Source organism: Monodelphis domestica, chromosome 6 (assembly GCF_027887165.1).
Source record: "Monodelphis domestica isolate mMonDom1 chromosome 6, mMonDom1.pri, whole genome shotgun sequence".
In the NCBI taxonomy this organism is placed as follows: Eukaryota; Metazoa; Chordata; class Mammalia; order Didelphimorphia; family Didelphidae; genus Monodelphis; species Monodelphis domestica.
The window spans coordinates 143202853-143224405 of NC_077232.1; the positions used below are offsets into that span (position 1 = coordinate 143202853).

The 21553-nt window shown below is 34.3% G+C and overlaps 1 protein-coding gene across 1 annotated transcript in view; it reads left to right on the forward strand.

Annotated features, from left to right (window-relative positions):
- Positions 1–21553, forward strand: part of SRP72 (signal recognition particle 72) — a 36973-nt gene that overhangs the window by 9890 nt on the left and 5530 nt on the right. The window contains exons 6-17 of the mRNA XM_056802658.1: positions 1530–1561; positions 2202–2326; positions 2424–2481; positions 4155–4286; positions 6363–6491; positions 7580–7652; positions 8826–8890; positions 11713–11808; positions 14733–14836; positions 15025–15102; positions 15444–15581; positions 17406–17443. Coding sequence (XP_056658636.1) covers positions 1530–1561; positions 2202–2326; positions 2424–2481; positions 4155–4286; positions 6363–6491; positions 7580–7652; positions 8826–8890; positions 11713–11808; positions 14733–14836; positions 15025–15102; positions 15444–15581; positions 17406–17443 — 1068 coding nt within the window. The remainder of the gene's footprint in view (positions 1–1529; positions 1562–2201; positions 2327–2423; positions 2482–4154; positions 4287–6362; positions 6492–7579; positions 7653–8825; positions 8891–11712; positions 11809–14732; positions 14837–15024; positions 15103–15443; positions 15582–17405; positions 17444–21553) is intronic.

Below are 21553 nucleotides of genomic sequence, written 5' to 3' on the forward strand. Positions count from 1 at the left end.
TGAAAAAATGTATTCATCTTATAGAAGAGAAGACTTAGAACTTAATAATTATCTTCTAACATTGGCAAGATTGACTTGTAGAAGAGAAATTACCCTTATTCCCAAAGCTCCAAGCTTCAGAGGACCAAACTAAGAATAATGGGTGCAAGTTTTGGGGAAGCATTACTGATATGGAGAAGGAAATCATGTTTTGTTTTTTTTAAACCCTTGCCTTCCATCTTAGAATTAATACTAAGTATTGGTTCCAAGACAGAAGAGAGGTAAGGGCTAGGCATTTGGGGTTAATGACTTGCCCAGGGTCACACAGCTAGAAAGTTTCTATGGACAGATGTGAACCTAGGATTTCCTGTCTCCAGATCTGGCTTGTCGTCTACTGCCCCAGAGATAATGTTCTGATAGCTGTATTTGAAAATGGAGTGGTCTGCTTCTTAGGTTGTAGACAATGAAGGATACCATAAATGACCATTTACTGAGGATGTTGTAAGATGGATTTATACTTAATTAGATTACATTATCTTTTAAGTTCCTTCTGGAAATATACTCTCATGTGTAGGGCAGTATGGTATAAAGTGCTGACTGAAGAGTGGAAAATCTTTGTTCAAAATTCCATCTCTGATATATGCTTGCTGTATATCCATGGGACAATTCATATAACCTCTTAATAACTGGGCATCTCTTTAAAAGTTACAGATGTTGACCTACATTAGTGGCAGAATTTTCCATGTCAGTTAACCAGAAATCTAGACACACATCCCCAACCCCAAATTAAAAAATGATTTTTAATATGGTTCCTTGCCAAACTTACTATTTATCCTATTCCCTGAGGCATCCCACTTAGACTCATATCAATACTTCCAAATCATTTTAATGCTAGCAGACTTCCTTTTTGTTTTGGACAAATTCTAGGAGATGTCTGATCTTGAGAACTAAACAGATATCAACATTAACAACATCTCAGCCTATTTAATATTTTCATAAATATTAATATTCACAAAGTTGATTCTGTGTACCTTTTAAATTCTTGGCAAGGATAAGAAATAGAATATTTGATTAGAAAATGCTTGGTTCCTTTAAAAAATCTAGTATGAATAATATACTGTCATCTTGGGATTCCTGAAACACTCATGCCTTTTCTTTTTTTTGACATATTTTTCCCCACAGTAAACATAAATTTTAGATGGCTGAGAACTTAGTAGGTGGAGGAACTAAAGAGAAGAATGATGGACAGAGGTAGAAATAGCATGTCCTATAGATTTGACAGGTAGTTAGAGTAAAGGAGAAGACTAAATATTCATAAGATGCAATTCAGTGAAACTGGTAAGCAGAAGAAAGAGACAAGAGAGTTGGAATTAATCAGATTGTAATAGTTGTCTATAATGTATTTGATATTCTCAGTAAATCTTGATTTGGCAAGATTATTAAAAAATCTTTACTCCTAAAATCCTCTTCAAGGACTTTATACCCAGCTATGTGAAATATAGAGAAGATTTAGCCCTAAGTAATTATCTTAAACATTTTATTTCCTATAGATCTTTGCCGTCAATCTCTCTCAGAAGACTCTGTAAGTATGCCATTGTTGCTACATCATATTTTAGGCATTTGGGATCCAATAAATGTTAAGATTTAGCAATTTATTGACTTTCTGAAGTATGTGATGGCTTACTGATTGAATTAATTAAATTATTGAAGTTCTGTATGCATTCATCAGTAAGTGTGAATTGAAAGTTGGGTAAAATTGAAACTTGGGTAACTTCAATTTTTTTTTGAGAAAAATATGTTCTCTTATATTTAATATATGCCTAATAAAAGCCATACGAGAACTTTATACATCTCTACTTTTGCTCCTGTTTTTTATATGACAAACTAAGTATTCTGAGTTTTCCTTACAAAGGTTTTCTTTGTTTTCTCTTTAAATTTACTACTTTCAACCCATATAATCATTTCAACCTGGGTATTATAATGAATCATTGAGTTATAGAACTTGAAAGGGATGTTAGAGGCCAACTTATAAAATTCATTCCTCAGTAAATATCTTTTTTTTTTTTTGGTGACACTCCAGAAATGGTCATACAGACTTTGCTTGAAGATTTCCTGTGAGGAACAATTCATTACCTCCCGAGGCAGCCCATTTTAGTCTTGGGACTGTGTCCTTTTTATGTATGTTATTTCAGTTTAAAACCCTATCATATTTTCTTACCTAGGATGTGACTGAGGAAGACATACAAGCAGAACTAGCAATCATTCATGGTCAGATGGCATATATTCTCCAACTTCAGGGTCATACAGAAGAGGCATTGCAGCTTTATAATCAAATAATCAAATTGAAGTAAGGGATTTATGAAAGTGGCATGTTGTATTCTTTCATGAGAACTTGGTTTATTTTTAATGGCTTTCGCATTTTAACTGTCATTTGTTTTCTACAGGCCAACAGATGTGGGATTGCTTGCTGTAATTGCAAATAACATCATTACAATTAATAAGGTATGGAAAGATCTAAATTTTTTGACAAAGCCATCATTATCTCTATACTGTCTAGGAATTTCTAGGAATTCTCTTTCTAATAGCAAACAAGAAAAATTTTATTAGATCAGAATCAAAGGGTAATTGTTCTGGTACTCAATTTTATGTTATTGTGAAAATTAAGCTTCCTTTGAGAAGAAAATTCAGATTATGGCTCAAAGGTTTAAGATTCTTTTCCTTTCATTTTAAGTAAACTATGTAAAAATATTTGTTTTGTGCATGAATTGGTTAGATTCCTCTCTCCGTCTTAGGTATTTTTGCAGTCTATTTTTAGACTTTTTATTTGAGGAAGGTTATAGTTTCAGGAGCGTGTGTGGTGCTATTTTTTCTCCATGAGTGTATGTGGATACATCTCCCTCCCTCTGCAAATAATTGAAGAGGTGATATATCATCAGTGTTGGTATACTTCATTGATTTCAGTGCAGCTACAACTTATATGTTGTTCATGATTTAGATAATCAAAATGTTTCATTATCTAATTAGCCAGACTTCTTACGAATCATTTGAGACTGATCTCTGCCTGATAGATACACAGCTTGTCGAGTTTATACACATAGTTGTTAAATTTAAATTTAATTTTTTTATTTTAATAATAAATTTCCACATACGTTTTCTGAAGTTACATGATCCAAATTGTCTCCTTCCCCCCACCAGAGCTGGCAAGCATTTCAATCTGGATTATACATATTATATATACATATACATACATGAAACAACTTTGTTTTAGAACTCTCCAAAGTACTATTGAAAGCAAATTCCCTTAATCTGAACAGAGTTTATTGAGATGGAGGGGAAAGAGAGGAGGACCTTGCTAAATACTGAATAATATTTTTTAAAACCCTGCTATAATTTTATATAAATAGCTCTTAGTTCATTTGAATATCCCTTCAAGTTCTATGTATCTTGCACTGTGCAAACAGTCAGAAAACATTAAACTATGTAGGGTTGATTTTTAAGTACAATATGGATTTGGAGAAGGGAGAAATCATTACAGGTTTGAAACAGTTAAAAAAGACTTCATGGAAAGAAATGAAATTTGAACAGGGATTTATATAGGTGAAGGGGAAAAGAGACATTCTGGAAGCCATTTGAGTGCACAAGGTGGGAATGAGCATATCATGTTAAGAAAAGGGAGGTTGACAGGATCAGCTGAGTAGCTCAGTGGATTGAGAGCCAGGCCTAGAGATGGGAGGTCCTAGGTTCAAATCTGGCCTCAGACGCTTCCTAGCTGTGTGACCCTAGGCAAGTCACTTAACCTCCATTGCCTAGCCCTTACCACTCTTCTGACTTGGAACCAGTACACAATATTGATTCTAAGACAGAAGGTTAGGGTTTAAAGAAAAGAAAAGGGAGATTGAACTGACCAGATTATAGAAGACAGTGAAAGGCAGGGATAGAAGTATTTATATTGATTTATGATTTATATTTATAATTAAGAAATGCTTAATAACTCCAACTTTTTATTTCAAGGTCCTATAGATAAATGGTGTTTGTAACCTAAATGGTGTTAATAAGCTAGATCTAGTGGTGTCTAGTTGCTGAGTCTTCTAAAACAGTCAAACTAGAAGCCTTAAGAGACTAAAAAATTGGAAGACTACATGTCATTAATTCTTATGGATTTTTTTTTTAAATAGGACCAAAATGTTTTTGATTCCAAGAAAAAAGTAAAACTAACTAATGCAGATGGAGTAGAGCACAAGCTTTCCAAGAAACAGCTGCAGGCCATAGAATTTAACAAAGCTTTACTTGCAATGTATACAAACCAGGTAGGTTATATTCTAAGTGTTGTTAAGAAAATGCAGCATGCCACTTCTCTTTTTTATTATTTATTTAATTTTTTTTGTTAAGATTATTTAGGCCATAGCTGTTCAAATCTATTTGTGTTATTTTTTTAACTTCATGAAACTACATACCATTTTATTTCTATCTTGACTAAATATCAATATATCTAAGATATATGATCTGTTTATTGTATAATTTCATAATTTCTACAACAATGATGGTGAACCTTTTAGGGGAGTGCCAGGCCTCTGCCCCCCACCCTACTCACTGGACTGAGTGCCATGCCCATGTGGGCCTCCCCCCACCAAGTGTCAGGTTCCCCCCTATCTACTCCCCTTACTCCACACAGGGAAGGGAGAAAATGCCAGGCAGAAGAAAGGGTGAAGTGAAGAATGTCCTCAGCAAGTGTAGAGATGGGAAGGGAGTAGCAGGACCTCTCCACTTCCCTCCAGCTTTGCCTCCTGTGTGCTCCTGTTGGGCAGAGGGGCAGGGGATGTGAAAAAATGTCAGGCATGATGGAGAGGGGGAAGGGGAGGGGAAGTAGCTCTGCCCAAGTCCATCTGCCTTTCTAATAGTGGACTCTGATGGTGGATGGGGCAGCTTCATGCCCACATAGCACTCTGTGTACCATAGGTTCACCATCACTGCCCTAGAATATGCAAGAGGCATGAGTTTTTAGAAGGCAAGAATAACATTCATAACTTGTTAATTTTGATAAATTCTCTTCCATTGTTCTGTGTCTAATCATTCTCCGTTTTCATTTTAGTTCTATAGATATATAGACAGTGAATTATTAATGTAAATATGATCGATGATCTTAACTTTCCCTATTCCTAAGATTCACATTAAATTCTAATTTAACTTTGGAGTGTAGAATTCAGATTTTATAAGTTATTTTCCTTTGGAGCTGACTGAATGATTTCTTAAATTTTTAAGTAGTAATTATCATGTTGAGTTTAAAATATTTAGATAAGGTAGTTTTTTAAAAGCAGATCCTTATACAAAATGTGACTAAACTAATGAGATTTTATTATAAATGTGCTAAACATCCAAATACATATTTACTTACTTGAAAAACATCACTGTTGAAAGCTAGACATCTATTGAAAAGAATATTGACATTCAGATAATTTTTTGGCACCCTTTTTTGACTTTGTCTTTATACCTGTGACATATTTCTTGGTATTAAGTTTCCATTCTTTGAGGATAGGTTTGACTTTATGAATCTGTGGGAAATTATGAACAAGCATATCCTATGAATAAAAGGATTGTTCATGTTGCTATTAGTAATTTTTTGGTCCAAAAAGGAATTCAACTATAAGGTGAGGTGTTTTTCTTTTGTGATTCATAAATTTATTATGAAGACAGTTTCATAAGATGACTATACATTTTTTCATTGAATATACATTTACTAAATTACTATGTGCTATGAAATACGAGGGATGGGGAGGGAGAATACAATGACATTTTAAAAAATCCTAATTGTTTTCCTTTGTAGTACTCCTAAGGCATCATTATGAAGGAGAAAATTTTTTATTCAGAGATTCAAATTCTGGTTTACATGTTATGGCCAATCTTATTATTTTATAGTCACATTTGTATTATGTTTACTAAATTGTACTTGTGAAATACAGCTTATTCTCAAGGATAAAATAAGTGTAAGATTCTAACAACCCTTCCAGTTCTAATTTCTGTGACTGAAGTAGTAGCAAGAATTGATATTTCTCTAATGCAAACAGCAACAATGTGCAGAACAGTTTTACTCTTGGTGGATTACCCTACAAGATCCTATTCAGATCCCCAAAGCTTTGAGAAGAGCAGCTGAAGAGTAGTGAATAATAAATAGTATATTCATGAAGGCAAAATAACATATACTTTTGAATTGTTTGGGGGAGGGAAACATATAACACAATGAATTAAATGCTTTTAGTGCTAAACTTACTCTATGTAATTAAAATAAAATTGCTGTATCTTATTTCACCTGCTTTTATCTCTTTTTATTCATTATGATTGTTAAAATTTACTTATTTACATGAAAAAATGTAATCTTATCTACCTAGGCAGATCAGTGCCGTAAAATATCAACCAGCTTACAGTCCCAAAGCCCTGAGCATCTCTTGCCTGTGTTAATCCAAGCTGCACAGCTCTGCCGAGAAAAGCAACACGCAAAGGCAATAGACCTCCTTCAGGTGATTGAATATTTTATTTTAAAATGAGGCCCCAGAGAGTTGTAACCCATTGGGTCATTTTCATCATGATTCAACGGCTATTAAAACTTGTATAGAGAAAAGATGGTAAGGGATATGGGATAAGGGATATGATTTGGTAAATCATAATTTTCTTTTAGTTCATTTTAAGATTATACCATTATTAGATTGTGTTTTCCTTCTGGAATTCTTTCTGGTACAGACACATTGAGTGCCTTACCTCATTTAGAGATTTATTTTATATTAGTTCCAAATTGTTTTCATCAGGACATGCTATCTGTGCTATCAGGAATGATCAAACAGGCCATGGAATACTACCCTTTCTTCCACATCTGATTTCTAGATTATTCTTAGCCCAGATTTATGAGTTTTTGAAGCTAAACTCTGGCTTCAGATTTTACCGATAATTTATTTGTTTGGAATTGGGTGAAGGGCAAGCAAAAACCAACTCCAATTATTGGAAGAATGTGCCTCAAATTTATTTGTTACATTGTGTGAAATAACAGAAATATTTTCCAGGAAACCTGGTATTTTTGAGCTTTATCCAGAGAGTAAAAGTATAAGGTATAAGAATTGAAGTAATAGTGTCTATACCTTTTTTAAATGCACTTATTCAGAACCATAATATTCATAATAATCAACTTTCTATATTTGTAAAGCATGATAAACTAGTCAGCATTCATGTAAGCCTTACATTGTAAGGCTTCAAGTTTTACAAAGTACTTAACATCTGATATCTCAACCCTATGAGTTAGGTACTTTAGTTGCTATTCTCATTTTAGAAATAGGAAAGCTAAGGCTCAGAGGTTGAGGATTTGCCCACAGACACATAGCTAAATGTTGGAGGTGGGATTTGAAATCATGTCTTTGCAGGCTCCAAATCCAACTGTCTTTCTAATATGTTTCTGTTGTTTCTCAATTTCCACAGCATACCTTTGTGCAGAAATGTGTTGAGATGATTATACTTAAACTTATTATTAAGAGCTGTTTAAAAGGTTATTTGAAAGATCAAGAGGTGAATTAAATAAAATGTATGTAAGTCTCTATTTTTTTCTTCCAAAACTACTTAGGAATTTTCGGAACAGCATCCAGCCAGTGCAGCAGAAATTAAAATGACCATGGCTCAGCTGAAAATTGCTCAAGGTACAGATATGGTTAATAGTTTGGGAATGTTATTTTGTTTTTAATGGGATGAGGGATAATTTTGAGTAATCCTGAAATAATTTTGGCTTCACATGAGGTAGAATGTGGGAAGAACCATTTTGGAATCCAAGAATTTTAGCACTGAATTGATCTTTTGGTGAGATCTTTATAGGTCTCTTCTCAAACTACTTATTTAGCATCTTTATAATCTTTACTTTGGAGAAAAATATTAAACTTTATTTTTAACCCTTACCTTCTGTCTTAGAATCAATACTAAGTATCAGTTCAAAGGCAGAAGAATGATAAGGGTTAGGCAGTTGGGATTAAATTACTTGCTTACAGTCAGGCAGATGGGAAATATGAGGCCAGATTTGAACCTAGGATCTCCCTGCTCCAGCCTCGTGCTCTAGCCACTGAACTGCCTAGCTTTCCAGAACTGTCTTGATAGTTTAAAAGTTGAAGGTAAAAGTATGCTTATACAATTATAGTACTGAAAATAATTTTGAAATCATTTAGGTTCATTCTCTCATGTAACAGATGAGGAACCTGAGCCCTAGAATTTGCCCAGGATTAGCATAGTTAGTAACTTAAACCCAGGTCTCTCCCTCAGCTGTCCCTTCCTCAAATTGTGAAACATAGTTTAAGGCTGTTAACTACAAAACTACAGAAAAGGCTGTTAAGTAGATTTTCTGTGTATATGTTTTGTTTACATATTTGAATAATTATTTGTCAAATAGTAGAATTGGATATATTTAGAAAAGGAAACTTGCTTTCTGAGTTTGTTTCATGGAACCATTTCATGGTTCATTTTTCACTCTACTGATCACTCTCAAATCCTCTTGTCTGACCCTAACCTCTCTATGCTAACTTCTAATCTCCTTAAACTACTTATTTAACATCTTACTTAAAAGGGATATTCTTAAGTCTTTTTACCCAAAGAAACAAATAATCCAATATTTATACACTTGTAAACAAAGAATTGTTGGAGAAGTATTATCTTTTGTACTTTTTTTTTTGAGAAACTAGTAAACTGGAAATTAAAGGATTAAGTTAATGTAAATCATTGACTTTAATTTCCTTGCTGTGGATACAAAAGGAAGAAGGGGGAAAAAATAAAGTAAAATTCTTATGTTATAATTTTTCATAAAATACTGTTTCTGTTTTATCCTTCAGGTAATATTACCAAAGCCTGTCTAATCTTGAGAAGTATAGGAGAGTTAAAGCATAAACCAGGCATGGTGAGTTATAACTAACATATACAAGATGGAAAAAGGACATGATATAGGAGTTTATTGGTGATTGGCCTTGTTTATTTTATATTGCTGAAGAATTGACCCAGAGCACTATAATTTCAGCTCAGGGCATTTTTATTTCCAGTATAAGAGTAGAGCCCAGCCAATAGATACATTGAGTGCTATGGCCAAATTCTTTATCAGAGTGAGTTCAAAGAGACAGTTTTTGATATTCTGAAAATATATATATTTAAATCAAATGAAGGTGATATAAAATTATTGGGAGATGGAGTTATAGATTTAGGAAATTGTGGAGGCATGGAGTAATACTCAGCATCTAAATGACATTGCTTTATATTCATGTACCACAATCACTAATCAGTGATGGTGACACCTTTTGAAGATGGAGTGCCATGCCTGCCTTTTCTCCCCACTCCCCCTTCCCCTCCAAACCTTGTGTCCTGCCCCTTCCCACCACCCAGTGCTAGGTACACCCCACCCTTCCCACACAGGGAAAGGAGGAAATGCTCCCATTGGGCTGCTAGGGGGGGGTGAAGTGAGGAATGTCCTCAGTGAGTATAGAGAGGGGGAGGAGAATGCCTCAAGTGTTTTTCTCCCCTCCAGCTCTGTTGCTTGTGAGCCACCTACCTTCCCCCTTGTGCACTCCCATTGGGTGGCTGGGCAGAGGGGTGGGGGATGTGAAAAAATGTCATCGGCCTTTGGAGAGGGAGAAGGGAGCAGCTCCACTCAAGTTCCTCTGCCTTTCTAGTAAAGCTCTTTCTAGCTCTGGTGGGAGTGGGGGTGGGGGCTGTGGTGGCTGGGAGGAGTTCCCACAGAGAGTGCTCTGCATGCCATCTTTGGTACCCATGACATTGTTTGCCATCACTGCTCTAGATAGTGGATATCTACTTTGTTCCTAGTGGTTTGCCTTTCACAAAGTTTTTCTTTAAGAATTTTGGTGTATATAGAGCCTTTCTTTTTGTCATTGACCTCCTTAGGATATATATTTAGAAGTAGAATCCTGGGTCAAAGGGTATGGATATTTTAATCACTTTATTTTCGTAATTTGAACTTACTTTTCAGAAAGTTCTACCACTTTACAGTTTCACCCACAGTGCATTAGTATTGCTGTGAAAGATAGAATATTAATAAATAATTTATAGAGCAAATGCTTTCAGTTGCCTGCCTAGAAGCTTCAAAGCTTCTATAAGAAAATTCCACACATTCTCTCAGTGTAGTAATGTCTAGTACTACCTATGGTCTTTTGCAGTAGTCAGAAACTTTTGAGGAACAACAAAATGAGACAGCCTTGGAATCCTGATTCTATAATATTTGGCTTAAGTTATGAAACCATGTGTCCAGGTGTAATTTCTTGATAGCTAGGACAGTTTAATGATATTTGGTTTAACTATTTTCATTAGCTTATTATTAATGCTGGTTTAAATGGAATGTTTATGTTGACCTTGACTTTAAAAAGTATACCTACATCTATGACAGTGTTGCTATCTGAGGGGTTGTCATTAGGTTGTCATAGTGTTTTATGAGTTGGAAATTGCATTTTTGCAACTCTATGCCTTATTTTAATCAACAAATTGTGACTTACTTGGGAATAAAAAATTTTTTCTGTTATTTTATCTTGTTGAATTAGAAGAAATAGATTATGGCCAATATTTGTACAATATACAAATTTCATTGAGATTTCAATTATTTAGGATAATAATTCAATTAATTTCTACAAAGTACCAATGTTTTATTTTTCAATAAATAGGAAGTCAAATGGGGACCCACTCAGAAATAAAATTCTAAATTTCCACCCTATCACAAATTCTTGAAAATCAGAAGACTTTACCAAATACTTCGGGAGTCATTTCCCCAGATAGAAATTTGTCATGAAATGTAATACTTGGCTGGCTTTTATGCTTTATAAAGAGGATGGACAGTTAAAAGGCCTGGTCCTTGTAGCTAGGAATGTAATTATCAGCACACTTTAGACCTGTGCTTGTAAGTAAACTGCATCTTGGCTTCCTTGGAATAAGAGATTCCCTGGAGCTGACCTACAATAAATAATAGAATGTCTGTAATGCAAGAAGAATTATATGTGTGTGTGTGTGTGTGTGTGTGTGTGTGTGTATGTATATATGTGTGTGTATATATATATGTATATATATATATGAATATGAAATAGAGATCATTATCCATGCCTGAGTATACAGTCTTCATGAGTTATGACTGAAATATTTTGCTCCCTGAGAACTAGTTTTCTAGTGAGGGCAAGTCCTTGGGTTTCAGTTATTGGAAGAAAGGCCTTTCCTCAAAACTTCTAGCTTTCCTACCACAGAAACATAGCCATGGCAATATTAACTCGTGTTATAGTATTGAATTTGGAGGTTCCCAAATCCCCTTCCTTAAAATAGCCTTGCAAGGTAGATATTGTCAGCATTATCCCAATTTTACAAATAAGGATAATAATGTCTGGGGAAGTTGTGTGTGTGTTTTTTTTATTGCCACAAAGCTAGTAAGTGCTGATTTTAAATGACTAATCACTGTAGAAATAAAAACTTGCTTATGTTTTAGTTGAGTGGTGTAATAAATATTTAAACATATAATTTTACTATTTGTAGGACACTCAACAGTTTTAAAAAATTTCCTCACAATTCTTTCTTTTGGGAAGAAAGTACTTTAGTTAGCTCCTAATATAGTATTATGATACACATGAAATAGTCAGCTTACTCTGGTTTCTTTGTCAACAACTATCTCCTCCTTAATGTTCTTGATTTTAGAAAATTCATGATTAATTTTATTGTAGATTAATTTTAATTTATGTATAGGTATCTGCATTAGTAACAATGTACAGTCATGAAGAAGATATCGATAGTGCCATTGAGGTTTTTACACAAGCTATCCAGTGGTACCAAAATCACCAGGTGAGTAAATTTCATTGGGAATTTTTTATAATTATAAACTTTAAATTGTATAATTTAAAGGATTTAACTAGAAGATTTCTGAGGTCATTGACAATTCTAGACTGGTGAACCCTTTTTTCCCTGAATTTTATTTGAATTTTTCAAGTTAGTAAACAGGTAAAATTCCTCTCTTTCCCCAAGTAGTAGCACCATTCAAGAAGCTTAAAAAGTGATTTTTTTTTAATGACATAGTTTACTTATAAATAATACTACTTTCTCCCTCCTTTCTTGGGTTATTAATTAGCTCTTTTTGCAGAGTAGGACTGCTTCCATTAAGGCAAGTAAATTTGTATAAAAATACTATATTCAGTATTTGTAATGACAAAAAAATACAGTCAAACTCTGAACAGTGATTTGGGGATGTTTTGCCAATAGTGTTTTTAGATGTCTTGTTTTCTAGGGTTCTAGTTTTGAAATCTTAAGTTATTTGTGAAAACAAAACCCCAAAACACAGTCAGATAAAGCTATTGTCAATTTTGCCCGTGGGGGAAGGGGGGGCCAATTATTGTATCACATCACATCCTTAAACAAAAAGAATCAATAGTCAATTAAGCATGAAGAGAGGCAGTGCAACATAGTGAATAGAGAGTTGGTCCTGGAGCCAAGTAGTCCTTGATTTAAGGCCCTCCTCCAATGGGGACATTCTTGTGGCCATGGGCAAGTTCCTAAAATCTCAGCTCCCCATGACAGTTCTCAAGATTAAAGGGCTGTTGGTAAGGTATTGTAGAGGATGTTTTTTCTTCCAGGTTTTTTTTTTTTAAGAATATATGCCTAGTGTTAAAATTTTTCTGATTTGGACTGAATATTTAATTTGTGGTCACCAGGGATTTAATTTCTAAATCCCAAAATGAATTACTTAAGTAAATGGAATTTTCTAGTAGTTTAATTTTACAATAGAGGGAAGATATTAAGGAAGAGAGAAAAGGGGAGAAAGAAAGCTCTGGCTTCCTCAGAGCTCAGGTAGAAATTCTAAGCCCCAGTCAGGGGAAAGGAGTCTCAAGATGATGGGCCTTTACATGATTGGAATCAGGGGAAGGCTACAGACAGCATTTGCAGCTGTGTTTTATGCTGTCCCTCAAATGTAACATTTTTGAAGAAAGCAATCTTGATACTACATTATTACTTCAAAAACTACAGAGAGGGGGCATCTGGGTAGCTCAGTGGATTGAGCCAGGCCTAGAGATGGGAGGTGCTAGGTTCAAATCTGGCCTCAGATACTTCTCAGCTGTGTGACCCTGGGCAAGTCACTTGACCCCCATTGCCTCGCCTTTACCACTCTTCTGCCTTGGAACCAATACACAGTATTGATTCTAAGATGAAAGGTAAGGGTTTAAAAAAAAAAAAGTACAGGGAGGTCATTTTGTCATTTTTGGGTCACGAATGTTTAGACTTCCTTTTCCACCTACGTCATTATCCATCCCATAGATCATGTAGATATTAATTCACTATCTCAAAAGATCTTTGATGGTCTCCTTAACATAGCAGATCATTTGCATGAGTTGTTATGTCCATAGTGTTGTCTTTGCCTAGGCTTCCAGTCATGAGCTTCTTCCAGTTCAGCTAGGTTGGCATGAACTACAATATGTTGGTAGGTCTATACTTGCTTTCTCTCTAAATGAGGCATCAGATTTAGTGGAGGGTTCTGATAAATACGTACTGAGTAAAAAATGGTGCAAATGGAGACCACATTGTCCTCTAAAAGGTCAGTTCTGCCAGGACTATTCCATTTAATTTCAATAACAGATTTTAGTTTGATTTTAATATGAACTGTCTTCAACTTATAAACTCTCAAAAAACCCTGTTACTTAGGAATGTCAAGGAGACTTGGAGCTCCTGACCTTTACATTGAAGGGAATTCATGGGACCTTCTCTTTACCCTCAAAAATGTTGAGATGGCCCAAAGCATAGAATCCAGGGTTTAGAGTCAAGAAGATTTGAATTCATGTCTGGCCTCAAGACATTTAACTAGTATGACACTTGGCAACTCACTATTTCTGTTTGCCTCAGTTTCCTCAACTATCATAAGGGGATAATAATATCAACTAATTCCCTGACTAATGAGATACTATTTATAAAGCAATCAGCATAGTACTTGGCATATTCCCTTCCTCTTCCCATACCTGAAGGCCAAAGAGAGAAACAGAAAAGGTCTGTGTTCCTAGACTTTAGTCCTGACAGTAGAATTGGAATGAGTTTATACATAAAAACAATAGAAGTAGTAGTTTCTTCAGCCTTTTTAGTAATGTAGTTCAGTTATATAATAGCTTTACTTTTTGTGTTGGGTGGAGGGGTTATTTTGGTAACCTAACCTTTGTGGAACACTATTTTTATGGAAAAATGGACTCAATTTCAAACAGTATCTTTAAAAGTGAATAGAATATCCACAAGCGGAGGATAAACTGTGGGAGTAAAAACACTGAGGAAAAGAAACTGCTTGACTACAGGGGTGGAGGGGATATGACTGAGGAGAGACTCTAAATGAACACTCTCATGCAAATACCAACAACACGGAAATAGGTTCGAATCAAGAACACGTGATACCCAGTGGAATCATGCGTCGGCTATGGGAGAGGTGGTGGTAGGGGAGTGGGAAGGAAAAGAAAATGATCTTTGTTTCCAATGAATAATGTTTGGAAATGACCAAATAAAATAATGTTTAAAAAAAAAAGAAGTGAATAGAATACAACTTATTTTTTAAGTTGGATATTGCTTTTATTCTCTTGCTGAGTTTATAGTTTCATTTTTCTATTGTTTAAATGTTCAAATAATTGAGGTCTTCAATGAAAGCTAAGATAGAGGAATTAATGAAAAAACAAACTTCTGTGAGTCCAAACAGTTGTCACTTAAATTTTGCTTAACATTTTCCTTTTTTAATGTCCTTGTAGCCAAAGTCTTCTGTTCATTTGTCCTTGATAAGAGAAGCTGCCAACTTCAAACTCAAATATGGCAGGAAGAAGGATGCAATTAGTGACCTGGAGCAACTATGGAAGTAAATTCTTATGGGTAGAAGGGTGGACATCTAAATTGCTTTGCCATCATTTTACATCCATGGACTTTTGCTGTTATTAATATTATTATTTGCCTTCTTCATCTGACACATGGGCTTTCTTAAGAGATGCTTTTGATTAATTCATACATTTGAAATTTTTGTTTTTAACTTTTTCAATTTTCTCTTAGGCAAAACCCAAAAGATGTCCACACTTTGGCACAGCTTATCTCTGCTTATTCTCTGGTAGATCCCGAGAAAGCAAAAGTGTATCCTTTTTTTTTTTCTGGTCAGATCTGAATCAATACATCTGATCAAATCCATTACCTTCAATCTGTATTTTGTAAGATTGGTGGGTGTTTTAGAATGCTGTATTCATTATACAGTGCTGTTAGGATTCTAATGTGCTTATGAGCTGAAGAAGAGATACAGCCCTTCTCCTATGCTACATTAATAAATACGTTGCATAAATGTGTCTGATAATTTGCTGATGATATTATATTCTTTAAATTTCTATTCTATTTGAAATTTAAGGACTTTATTTGCTAATGCCAAAAATGAGACTGTCTTATGTTAATTTTGTTTTCCTGAACATTTACTCTCATCACAGTCTTAGTAAACACTTACCCTCATCAGATAGTATGTCTCTGAAAGTAGATGTAGAAGCACTTGAAAATTCCCACGGTGCTACATACATTCGGAAGAAAGGGGGGAAGCTTACTGGAGAGAACCCACTGAAAGAACAAGGGTAATGATTTTCATTGTTAATACTTATAAAGACCTTTTTAAAAACACCAGTAAATAACAAAAAATGTGTGGTATTTCAAAACCATGATGGGGTAAAATGGGGAGTTAGATGATTCTTATGGTATGAAATTTTTTTCCCTTTCTGTTAACTTGTAGAATAATTCAGGTATTGATGATTAATCAAAATAACTACTTTTTTGCAGCCTTGATATTCCATAAATAGTATAATAAGCAAAACAATTTGGAGATCATTTGATACTTTTTAGTCTTTCAGTTTTCCTTGGAATCTTAAAATATTTTCCATCACAACTTAAAGGTACAATCAATGAGATTTAGTGGCTGACATTATACCATTCTCATTTAATTTTCTTCCCTTTTAATTTTTTTTTCTTGTCAGGGAGACCACAATTTTACATCCTAGATCAAGAGCTCTAAAATCTCATTAGTAAAGTTCAAGTCAGATTTTGTTGGGATTTTTCTGATGCTTCTTTTTCATAGTTTTTAAGTGTGTGTGTGTGTGTGTGTGTGTGTGTGTGTATACATTCACTTTCTAATACTTTACCATCCCAATTTAAAAATCTGTTGTATAGTAGCTTTTAAGCTCTTTTTTATAACTCGCACCATAAATGTTTCTGTAGGAATATCAGGAATTATACCCAAGTCTTAGCCTAGTGTAGTGTTGTACCAAATTGTTGTATTTGGTATCAGATCTGAATTTGAATCTGATCAGCTATTTATAGTGTGAAGTTTTCTGGACAATACATTTCTTACCTGTAAAATTAGGGAGTTGGTCTAAATGATTTCTGAAATTTCTTTTAGCTCTTAAGTTTCTCATCCTTTAATATTTTGTCTTTATGATCAATTTTGGAATGGAAACTCTGAATCAAAGCAGGTTCCTTCTTCCATTTTCTAGTTTCATTTGATGTTTTATGAAACTTTATTAACCTGATAAAATGAATTTCTGGCAAGAAATACCTGGAGGTATATTGGTACTTTGGGCTGGGAGCTAAGAGATCTGACTTTTAGTTTCTTCTCTGAGAATAACTAGTTCTGTGACTTTGGATGAGTCACTTAATTTCTCTGGGTTTATTTCCTCATACCAACTACAAGGATTAGACCTGATTATCTTTAAGGTTCATTTAAACTCTAATAATTATACTCTACCTGTTTATTCAATAAATGTTCTTTGTTTATGAATATTTAAACCTCCTGAAGTGATCACTTAGTTTTGTTATCCCTCATAACTGGTGTTTATTAGCTTCTCTTATTGGTTTTGAAATGTTTATTTAATCTCTTTTACCCTTCAAAATGGGCTGTCTTCCTCACATTTGAAGATGTTTAATTTCTTTTTCTGTATTATTGTCAAGCATAGCAGGTTACATAGTAGAAAAACCAATAGATTTGGAATCAGAGAAATTGGGTTCAAATTCAAGTCCTGACTTAAAATGTTGCTTAACTGAGTCTTTTCTTTGCTCGTAAATTTGAGGTGCTAGGTTCAATTATGTCATATCCTCTGAGCCTGTTTCTTCTGTTTTTAGTTTTGTCTCTTTAGATTTTAATTTTTATGGTGTGTAAGATCTTATGTTTGAGAATGTGTGTGAAATATTTTCTAAATAAAAATATTTACAAGTGGTCATTTCTTCTGTTCTTTAAAGTGTGGTCTTTGTGCCATGCATGCAAATATTGATAATTTTGTTAATTTTTTACTTACTTCACTAGGTCATAAGTTTTACAGGGTAAACTCCATAGTTTGTTTTTTGTTTCTCAAAAATCTTGCAAACAATAAGTACTCCATAAATATTTGATGTTTTTGTTGTTTTTCTAGGCAAGGAGACATAAAGAAAAAGAAGAAGAAAAAGAAAGGTAAATTCATTTTATATATTCCAGTCAATTTCCATTAGATAAAACTTAAGGGTTTTTTTCCCCATCTTTTTGTAAAAACCCTCTGGAAAATAATATTGTTTTTCCTTTTATTTTCTTATAACTAGAACTGTGTTTTTTCATGCTTTACTATATATTTTTCATCTAAGTTTGCTCTGTGATATTTACAGATCCCATTCTTATATTTTTTGAGTAGAAATAAGTATTCTTCAGATCGTGGGTGAAGTTGTGGCCTGGCAAAACTGAGTTGACTGAACTTAGTACGAGATGTACTGTTAATTAAGATACTCATTTCTTCCCCCATAATAAATGCAGATCACAAAAATGACTTGCTCATACTATCATATGTATTTAAAGCTCTGGTTGTACTTAAATTCTTATGTGTGTATATATCATGAAAAAAAAAGAAATGAAACTCATAAAAATTATCACTTGAAAGAAGGCTGACACTAAATATTGACTCATTTAATTAGGTTTTTTTAGTTAGAAAATATCCTCAAACTAAGAATTTTTATAAAGATCAGTCATAGAATTTTAGAGCTAAAAGGGATGTTATCAGCTTTTTAGTCTAACCTATACATGAAGAATATTTTGTTGTATAATATACTTAGCAAAATGAGTTTTATGGCTTAATTTTTTATTAGGTCTATTTAATGATTGCTACTCCTTTTTTTTTTTTAATTCTTACCTTTGATCTTAGAATCAATAGTGAATATCAGTTCCAAGGCAGAAGAGCAATAAAGGCTAGGTAATGGAGGTTAAGTGATTTGACCAAGGTCACCACTGTAAGGGGTAAAAGGGGTTATGTTTTAAAAGGGTTGGATTTTATATTTTAAGAGTGTGGTCACCTGGAATTTAATTAATTCCAAAGAGATTTTATTTACAATTTATTTACAAAATGTAGAAAGAGTGAAGCAAGATATCAGAGAGAGGATAAGGTAAGATCTCTAGCCTGACCACTAAGTAATTTACTCATGTTTCCCTCCGGGCAGGGAGAATTAGTTTCAGAAGACCTCAGCAAAGCTGAGGAACTGGAAAGTTTCTCAAGAGGATAGGTCTTTCCTGAGGCCAGTCTCTTCAGAGAAAAGCCAGCAGTTAAGCGTCAGTTTTTTCACTCACCATATGTCAGTCTAATCAGCAGATTCTTCCCCTCTTCACCAGCCTCAGCTCGAAAGCATGAAGATTTGCCTCCTGTCTCCACTTCCAAAAATGAAAAACTGTCCTCTCACAGGAAGTGACAGCCCCTTTTAAAGACATTTTCTCTTATGTCACTTCCTGTGACTTCCCCTAATTTTACATCTACCAATCATAGTTGACATTCTGCTCTAGGACTGCCCAGAAGGCAATCAGTCGATTACGATTCGTCACCCACTATTGCACATGTGGGTCATAGACCTCCCACTTCATGTTTTAAGTGGAATATTTGCACTTTTGGTGATTAGATCTAAATGGGCAGATCTTCATAGTTAACTTTTAAGTACTGTGTTCTAAAAATAGACAGGGCTTACAATTTAATCTTCACGATCAGGGGAGAGTTAAGTATTTTCATTGTTATAATTGGGGGGGGGGGGTGTTAAATTTAATCTTCACATCACACACCTAGGCTTGAGGCTGGATTTGGACCCAGGACCTCCTTTCCAGGTCTGGCTCTAACCATTAGGCAACATAGCTGGCTTTTCCCTTGCTCTTTTTACTTCCACTGAAGCATAATAGATTCTGCTTTAGCACTTTATTTTTACTCTGTGTGACTCACTGTTTCAGATGTTTCTTATAAACAAATATTATTGGATTATGGTTTTAAATCCATTTTACTGTCTTTTGTTTTGCTTGTGAGTTCATCCCATTCACAGTCACAGTTGTAATTAATAACTGAATATTTCCTTTCATCCAGTGTCCTCCCCCTCACACCCCTCCTCAAAAGTCTGTTTTGCTTTTGAGCACTTCCTCCCTTAATCCGCCCTCCCTTCTACCCGCTTCCTCCCATTATTTTCCCCTATTATTTCCCTGTAGTAAGGTAGATTTTTATATCAAATTGAATCTGTATATTATTCCTTCTTTGAGCCAGGTCCGATGAGAATAACATACAAGCATTGCATGCCATTTCCCCCCACACCCCATTTCCCTTTCTGCTGTAAAAGCTTTTATTTACTGTGTACCTCTTTTATTTGAGATAATTTCCCCCATTTTTCCTTCTCCCAGTGTATCCTTATTTTCATCCCTTAATTTTCTTTTTTTGGATATCATCCCATCATAGTCGGCTCACACCCCTGCCTGCTGCCTATGTTGACTCTTTCTAACTGTTGTAAGTTCTTCCCTTTAATCTTATTGAATCTCTTTTGGAAAAACAAATGTCTCCCTCTGAACTTTTTTTAGCAGTGCTGCTCCAAAATTGATTCAAGGCATCATTTTAAAGTCATATGGAGGAAATGTTGGAAAAATCAACCTGGATCCTGGCCTATATGCTACCATCTTGGTTTTTATTTCTATTATCTCCTTATTCTTAGAAGTTTCACATCTTATTAACTTTTTTGATTGCCATATTACACACTAGCTTTTTATTACACTTTCAGTCTAGTAATTCCTCCAGATCTTTTCCAGACTAGTTATTAACTATGCCTTCCTAACATGTACTTGTAAAATATTTTTTGTTATCTCTATAGAATTTCATCTTATTAGATGCATCCTAATAAATGTCAACCATCTCTTAGTGCTAAAGTCCATTTGGATCCTGATTCTCTCATTTAATATGTCATCTCTCCCTCTTTGCCACATGTCCTTTGCATATTAAGTAAATTACTATGCCTGTGTTTATAAATAGAAGAACCAAGCATGAATACCTAGAATACTTCACTGTAGACCTTAGAGGGTCACAGATTAGATCTGGAAGGGAATTCAAATCATTTAGATTATAGTACCTTCATAAGTGTAACTGCAGTCCAGAGGTAATTGACTTAGTAAAAGCTACATTGGTTGCAGGTATCAGAGCTGAGATGCAAGTCCATGGCCTTGGATACTGCTTTAGTGTTTTTTCCATGGGACATTCTGACATCTGACTGACTATAATTAATGCCTACTCTTTCAGTCTGGCCATTTACCCAGTTTTGGATGGACCTACTTATTTACATCTACATTTTTCCATCCTTTCTATAAAGATAGACTGAGAAAAAGATGCTTAGCTAAAATTTTGATACCTATATCATTATACTGATTACCAGCTGAATAACCCAGTCAGAAAAGGAAACAAGCTTAACCTGGCTTGATGTTTTTTCTGGCTCTTTGTGATTACTTCTTCAAGATCGAGGATTTTTCACCTGTGGTTCATGAACTTTTTTTTGTTTGTTTTAAACCCTTATCTTCTGTTATAGAATTAATACTAAGTATTGGTTCCAAGGCAGAAGAGCAATAAGGGTTAGATAATTGGGGTTAGGTGATTGGCCCCAGGATCCACAGCTATGAAATGTCTGAGGCCAGATTTAAATCCAGAACCTTCTGTTTCCAGACCTGGCTACCTATTTTCTGAGCCACTTACTTACCCCTATGAACTTGTTTTTAAAAATACTTTCATAACTGTATTCCAATAGGACTGGTTTTCTTTATAAACTTGGATTTTAGTTTTTATTTATTATTCATTTAAAATTTATTTATTAATTTAAATTTATTTTTATTTTTATTTAATAAATTTAAATTTATTCATTTTATTATTATTAAAATTATTATTAAAAATTATTAAAGTGTCCATGGCACAAAAAAAGTTAAGAATCTCTGCTCTAGATGCTCCCTATCCACTGTTCACTCACTATCTCTTTCCTGATTTGTTCTAGAATTTCCCCAAGAATTGAAGTGAAGCTCACTGGCTTATAGTTTGCATATTTGCATACTTTTTGTCTTTTTGCTCTTTCTGAAAATCAGAATATATACCCTTATCCAAGCTGGCAAAATTTTTCCTGTTTTTTTTCATAATCTTTGAGCTGTCACATCCCAACAGCTTTTCTAGTATCCAGTTCATCTGGATCAAATGACTTGAATTCATCAAGGACACTTAGGTGTACTCTTACTATCCTTCTTAATTATTTCTAGTATCAACTTCCTATT